General features: G+C 39.3%; 1 protein-coding gene across 1 annotated transcript in view; it reads left to right on the forward strand.

Moving 5' to 3' along the window:
• Positions 1-7,550, forward strand: part of EIF5A2 (eukaryotic translation initiation factor 5A2) — a 15,813-nt gene extending 8,263 nt beyond the window's left edge. Inside the window, exons 4-5 of the mRNA XM_018553773.1 lie at positions 4,108-4,239; positions 6,713-7,550. Of these exons, the coding sequence (XP_018409275.1) occupies positions 4,108-4,239; positions 6,713-6,775 (195 nt within the window). The 3' untranslated portion in view covers positions 6,776-7,550. The remainder of the gene's footprint in view (positions 1-4,107; positions 4,240-6,712) is intronic.
• The last annotated feature ends 352 nt before the right edge of the window (positions 7,551-7,902 follow it).

Here is a 7,902-nt window from a genome sequence, read left to right on the forward strand (position 1 = left end):
TGGGGGGGGGGGGGGGAGTCAGTTGTCAGCTGTGTCACAGGAGATGGATCTCCTCCGCGCACCACCTTTTCATCCTCGGACTGCGGATGGAGCGGTTACAGGCACTCAACAATTAGCTGATCATTGTGTTTTGTAAATTGAGGCCATAGTATGTTTACTGTGCTCCCAACTGTGAATGAACAAGAAATGCTCTACATCACTTCTGTTCATGAGTGTGGGGATAGTAACTGATCTCCACGATGTATGAATGGACAGGCACATTCAGTATAGAGGCTTCCTGTTCATTGTAGGGGCTGCAGAATTTTTTTAGGACTGTCAAACTTTTTTATTTCAAAAGGGAAATATTGGATCTGTTTAGACCCCTGAAATTTCCACAAAGCCTTTAACGGTAAAGTGTGGAGGTGGGAGGTTTAAAAGGTTAGGAAAAATTACTTTTGGTTTTAGCCTGTCCTATTCATTTTTTTAAATATTTTTGTCTGAATTCCATTTCAGTGCACCTCCTAATTTCAATCTTTTTATTTATGAAACCTATTTCTTCAAGTCTATCCCCAAGTTCCCAATTTGAATTTAGGTGTTTTTGATCGTGAGTGTTTGACACGCATGCAATCTTGTTAATTTGTCCTCTGCAACCTGACGTTATCAGTATAGCATACACTTGTATTTCAGATTCTTCTACATTAGCATAGTCAAGTAGTAGGTGGTGATCACTAGAAGCCATACACAATATATAATAGTTCTGTAAAACAGAACATATCTATCCACCTCTTCTTGCCAATGTATCCCCCATCAGCAGAAACAAAAATCAAAACAGTCAGAGGAATATCTGGCATAGGGATCCACCTGTGTCTAAAGCAAACATTTGTTATGATCTCCTCCATATCTATATAAATAGAAGACTTTCTGTCCAACATCAATGTACTAAACAGCTCACGTGTGCGAGCATGAAGAAAAAAACACAGACAAAGAGGAAAAGGAAATAAATACTAAAGGAAGCAGAACAGCTTAAGAGCCCGAAAAGAGTAGCTCCATCCCCGACCAAATAGCCCAACATCTACTTAAACATTAAGCATAGTCCCCAGAGAAAAATTCCAGACAAATTGTACAATGGAAATTACCCGGTTTCCAGCACCCCTGTATATAACAACCAGGGGGTCCAGATCAATGCAAAGCATTTTTTAGTATCTTGGAGGATGCTGTGAAGTTTCTCATGGGCCATAATCCACAAAGTTTTTTGTTTGTCCAAGTGGAATGGAATTGTTGGCGTTTTCCAAGCCCTAGCTATGGTTATTTTGGCTTGACAACAAAAAGAAAGTAATTTATCCAAAGCTTTAGACAGTCCTGGAATCGGGCAATTCAGCAACACATATTGGGGATCTCGTGGGACTCTCACCCCATTAACCCTAAATATGAGAGAATAAAGCCGGTTCCAAAAAGGTCTCAATTTGGGGCATTCCCACCATATGTGATATATCGTGCCCGAGTGTGCACATCCCCTAAAACAATGAGGAGAAACCTCTGGGTATATTCTCGCTAGTCTGGCAGGAACCATATACCACCTAGATAAAACCTTATAATTAGCTTCTATTAGTGAAATATTAAGTAAACCAAAGCTCTCTAAGTAAATGCTCACTTTGAACAATACCATTTCAGTGTTGCATGAAAATTTTAAATTTCTGGTGTTTAATCAGAAGATGTGTTTATATTTTTGGGGTAAATATCTAGGATTGTACAAACTGGAAAATAACAGTTCACTACCAATTTTAAAGTAGGAAATGATCTTAGTCCCTATCAAATTAAAGCCATAAAGTTTCCAAGAAATATGTAGGATGTAAAATACAAAAGGTGTGGCACAGTTTCCAAAGTGTTTGTGGGTGGTTAGAAGGACCTAAAGAGGGGAAGGAAAGCTGAAGTAGTAAGACCAAGTGTCACCCTGCATAGGGATGCGCCTTTAACTGGTAGGATCATCAGGTATTGGAGAGAAGTAAGCATGTACTTAACTGGCATGTTTACACTTTTTTTTTTTTTTTTTTGTTAAACCAAAACCCCTTTAATTCACTGATTGCATGCAGACAAGGATGCACAAATACCTTTTTTTTTTGCTGATACTTCTCCTCAAGCAGCCTGATGCCAATTGATTTTTTTTTATTTTTTGTTAGGGATGCACCGATACCACTTTTTTGGGTCTGAGTACCGATACTTTTTTTTAAGTACTCGCCGATACCAATTACCAATACTTTTTCTTAAAGGGGCAGATCACATTTTTTCCAAAGCAATACAAAATAATGATTTTAGGTCAGTTTCTTAATATTATGAAGAACTGTAACTCAAAAGACATGACTGTCAAAAAATAAGTTTACTTTGCTTAAATTGTCACAAAGTTGTACTCGACATGAGTTTTTTGTTTTTTTTAAATCAATAGACTACCGATTTTAGAATAGTGTTGGAGCACCAAGGCCCAGTCCCAGCTGCAATTGCCATGCCCCTGTTCTGCCACTGACTCAAAGCTGTAGAGGGACTACAAATCTCAGCAATGCATTATACAACTATAAAGAACAATCAGCTGTAGAAGATTATAAATCCCAGTGATTCATTATACAGCGATGCAGGATATGAAGCTACATACTCTGCTGCTCAGGGGTGCTCTCTTGATGTCTCTAGCAGAGGATCTCAGGACAGCTGTGCGGTCTCACCAGGGTTCCTGTTCAGTCTTGTGGGCAGCATGGAGATTTGTGGCACAGGGAGACATTCATCCAGCACTGTACACACTGCTGTTCACAGAAAGGACCTGGCAGCCTTCCAGTGGAGCGTGATGCTGGCTTCTGCTTAAAAATTTAAATGGTGGTATTGACGCTTAGTATCAGCATTTTCACAAGTACTTGTGAAAATGGCCAGTACAGGTATCTGTGCATCTCTAGCAGACAGTAATGTTGCGGTATAGGTTTCGTTGGAGTTTGCAGCCACCACTGTATTTCTATGCATTGGTGTGTGCATTGTGACTATAGAACATACTGCATTTTTAGTGCATCCCAGTATGCTGAAATACAGGTTAAAGACAGGAAAATGCATTTGCCTCCTGTTATGAACACCTACACATCAATGCAACATGTTAAATAAAATGCACTGCAGTGCTAAAAAGTTGGTTCGGTGCATTTAATGCATGTCGACCATAAGGTAAATGCAATGGGTTTGATTTGATTTCAGCCTTGTATTTCTGCACTAGCTGCTACTTTCCAAAGCAATTCTAACCCTGTGACCTTGTTTGCAACAGTGTCTTGTCCTCCAAGATGTTTACAATGTAATGTTATACATGACACTAAATGTTTGGTCAAGCAGTATTCTTCCGTTATAAAAAATATTTAAAGGACAACTGCACATTTGTGTTAGAAATATTGTAATAAGCTATGCACACTAACTTAAATGACAACTTTCTGCATCTTTTTCACAAACGTAGATTTTTGCCATGGTCTGCTTAACTGTAAGGCAACCAAAATGGCGGCTGGTTACATCAGACCATCCAGGTTCCTGTCAAGGACTACACAGGAAGTAGAAACTCCATCCTGCCCTTTCTCCCACCTACCAGTTAGCTGATTGGACTTGCTGATGGCAGCTTTTCTTCACTCACCATTTTACCTAAATAGCCCTAAACAAGAGTGATACTTCTCTCTGGCATCACTCTGGTGACACTGACAATACCTAGTAAACGACAGATTTTGGAATTTCAGCCGCTCTGCTCTCGGTTCGCCTTTCCCAACTGTTATAAATTCTAATTTCAGATGTTTTATATAATTGGCTAAGTTGTACAGATTGCTTTTGACGGTAACCTGCATTTTTCAAATGATCAACCTTATTACAGGTTTACATAATGAACAGCAGACCAATTGTCACTTCAGCAGATGGCCTCTATTGTATACTGTTTTATGGGGTTGATGCATGTAATATGCTGTATAGTATGAAGTCATTTTACGTATTGATGTGCAGAAAGTGACAGGGTTTTGGACAAAGTGGCTGACAACAGTTACATTTATAAATGTGACTGCAGCAATTGCCCTTTGGAATGTTGGTTGGTCTTGGTTTGCTGGACTTAATTTTATATTACCTGTTTTATAGCTTATTGGAATTACTGATGGATACCTGTCCCTGCTGTGTGACAATGGTGATGTCCGTGATGATCTCAAGCTGCCAGATGGAGACCTGGGAAAGGAAATAGAGACTAGATATGAAGCGGGTGATGAGATCATGGTAAGTGAATCAATGTCTTAGTTTTTCTTGGATATGAGGGGAGACTTGATGGGGAAGGTTCTCAAGTTTGTACCGCTGCAAGTGCTTAGATCACACTTGGTTTTACCCTAATGCCCATTGTCATTGATTCTGAAAATGAAGGGCAAACCCAAACTTTAGTTGGAGCATGAGTAAAGGGGGTGTTTGGTGACGACTATCAAAGGTGGGATTTCCTATTCTCCTTTGGGAATATATCTGCTTCTGGAATAGTTGGAATGTCTGAGAATCGGCATAATGTAAACACTTCTCATCTCTGGTATTCTGATTTCACCAGCTCTACGCTTCATTTGAATGCCATATTGAGCTCGGAATGTTTTGATGCAGCCATCTTGTAATTTTGAACATTTGTGTTTTAGTAAGCATGGGCTTAAACTGACTGCAAGTAAAATGTCTTGATGGCCTTCATCACACGTCTTTATGAAATTCAGCAGGGTTAACTGCCAAATTTATCATACTCTAAGGCTGATGTGCTCCTCATCCACACCTTCCTGTGTGCAAACATTAGGCATAGTAGGAATGGTAAATGTTTGAAAGGTTTTCCTTGTGTGCGTCTCAAAGCATAATTGCAGTTATAGTTTAAGAGCTGGTCTAAGTACATTGCTTAAATGTTCAAGTTATAAGGGTAATGGTTAACTAGTATCTCGCCCTGCTTGCATGCCAAGTTGAGCTGATGGTGTGTGGTTGGGATATGAGGAGGCGGGGTGTAACCATGAAGGCAAAAATATTCAAGCTGAGGTTTCCATACTGGATTAAATGTATTGGCTATTAAATGTGAGAAGTGTATTGGGGTTTATTTAATCTAGAATTTGTGCTCCATGCTTTAAAATTGGAGACTTCTTTTACATTGCCGTTCGGCTTTGGTTTGAAGGCGCATATAGTTTATGCTCTGAAAGGCAATTGTATATAGGATTCCAAAACCTTGCCCCACACTGATCACTCACCCATGGTGTTTGATAGAAACATGTCCTATCCTGTCTCTATGGTGTGCATCCAAACATTACAATACTTTTCAGTGTAGATGAGTTTTTGGATTAGTCTATCGCTGACTTGTTTCCAAACATAGGCATTACTTTTTCTCTAGTCATACAGGTGGACTGAACTGTAAGATCAAGTCATGCAGCTTTTTGTGCAGAAATTTTAAATGAATTGGCCCAGACATATGGGTTTATGGCGGATTAGTCAAATTGGCGTAGTGTGAAATGAGCATTATTTTGACCTGGAAAAGTGTGTATGAACAATGTAATTTGGCTCTGAAAAGCCACTTGCCTGCCCTGTGCTTAAATGTTCACTGTTGGGTCTTTCTTCTCCCCCCTTCATCTGATACATTCTTTCATTCCAACGGAAAGGTTTATGCCTTCAGAGGAGCAGGAGTGCACATTCTAAAATTTTCAAGGCTATGAACAGGAACAAGTGTGTTTTTAATGGAAGACTTGGTATGGCATTGGAGCCCACAAAATCTGGACTTAAAGCCCTTCCCTTCTTGGTGACTCGGTTGTAGATTACATGGCTAGGTCTTAAAGCAGGTCTTGTGATGGAACAGAATTTGCATCCCTTTCTAAACACTGTCGAAAAAAGAAAAAATACTTCACAATATATGCAGAAAATATCTAACCACCCTATTGTAAAAGGCCAAGTTAAAACTTTGGGAAAACCATTACATCTATCATTGTAAGATGTGGGGCCTGCTAAGGATTTGTATTTCTATATCCCTGAGATGTACACGGGTCACCCTGGTGCCCTAGTTATTCTCAACTGCAGTTGAGCAAAGCCATTGCGTATAATTTCTGGAAAGCAACTGCAACACAGCTGTAGCCCAGTGAAGATGCAGCAATAGTCTAAGGAAATATCTATCGGCTATACATGTAGGACTGTTTGTCTCTAGTGCAGTCTCCTTCTGTGGAAACCGCTGTGCTCAAGTTTACAAGAGGCGGAAATAGTCATTCAGTTTTTTTGGGGGTTACACAAGTTGAAAGGCCACTTTTTTTTTATGCATTTTACTGTTTTGCTAAAGTTTAGCTCTGCCTTAGTCTCAATTATTTAGGCAAAATGAAGTGCCCCAGCTTTATTCTGCTTCAAGCAGCCCCTGGCTCTTTTACTCCAGTAAATCAGGCATTGATACCTGTTGCATGTGTTAGCAGCACTAATGAAGATCCTAATGGATTAACGTTTGCACAAAAATAGAATTGCACTTTACATATTTTAAAAGCCGTTTACAGAATAGTTTCTGTAGTAGAAACTCTTAGAACGGTGAACAAAACTTGATTTGTACAGTATTTGTTCCAGTGGTTTCCCAGGGTGTAGTTCAATTAGGGAGCACCCTGCTTTGTGCAGTGGCCTGCTAGTCAAATCCACTAATTTAGCGCACTAGGAATGAAACGCTGGTAAATATGCAGTAGTGTAACAAAGTTTTAAAATGTGTGTCTTTCTTTTACAGATTTCTGTTTTGCAAGCAATGGAGGAAGAATGTGCGGTAGCCATCAAGGCCATGACCAAATAAACAGGGATCCCAAGGCTCGAGCTATCTGCTCAGGTCAAGATTAACCACAGATCTTAAATTTGGTTCTGATTGTCACCAAAGCTATGGCCTTCACAAAAACCATTATTTTTTTATTTTTTTTTTGCGAATACTGCTGGAGTCTAAATTTGGTTATGCAGTTTAACTGGCAATTTCCAAAATCACTGCACTTTTTTAAACTTCAGTGCTTAAGTTACCTTTTTAACATACCTAACTTTGCGTCCAAACTAACAGATCCGTGACCTTTAGTGGTGGTCGGCATCTGTTTACTTGTGATGCATACTTTAGATCAAGCCTGTAATGGGTAAAGGCATCCAGAATGAAGGTAATTTTAGTGTAATGTTAAGCCAACTTTGTATTCTGCTTAGGTTAACTGAAGAAGAAAATATACATTTCTTTTGCATGTTTGAGCGTTTGGAACTCCCGAATGCACTACTTAGGAGTGAACTCTCAAAGTGATTTTAGAATTGCCAGTTTATGCTCCACTTTCCTGCCCCTTCCTAAGAAAAAAGAACTACTCCTGGTGGCCATGTGCAAGTAAATTGTATTCCTCTGTGCTCTCCTGCCAACATGTTGGCTTGCATATTGTAACATTATCAAAATGGTGTCAAAGTCTGCCCACAGGCACATGGTATGTTGGGTGATTCTACACAGCAGGCATACATGGCACAAAATGAGGATTAGAGTTGTAAATGCTACAGATTTTCACTCGAGGCCTTTGTCATCTGACTGAAAAAAAAATAAAAAAGAAAATGCAGTTAAGTTGCTCTTTTTCTTTTATTGTATTTATCTTGAAATATTAAACAGAGTAAAGACCTTCCCAGGAATTGGTTTGCAGTGCTTCCAGTGTGATTTCTTTTAAATATTGGGAATCTACTTTTTTTTTTAGCACAAATATGGATACTGGAAATTGGATCTGAGTGCTCATCTTGCCTGGCTTAAAACGGCCGGTAACGGGAGTCATGTCTAATACCGAATTGCCAATTTCAGAATGTCCATGCTTGTTTATGGAATCTTTTTTCCTCCGTATGAATTTGCAACTCTAAACTAGTAGCCTGTGAGCTACTGGTTGTCATGTGCACATTATGGATATGTAGTCATCATGAATC

Source organism: Nanorana parkeri, unplaced genomic scaffold (assembly GCF_000935625.1).
Source record: "Nanorana parkeri isolate BGI_ZX_2015 unplaced genomic scaffold, ASM93562v1 scaffold129, whole genome shotgun sequence".
Lineage (NCBI taxonomy): Eukaryota > Metazoa > Chordata > Amphibia > Anura > Dicroglossidae > Nanorana > Nanorana parkeri.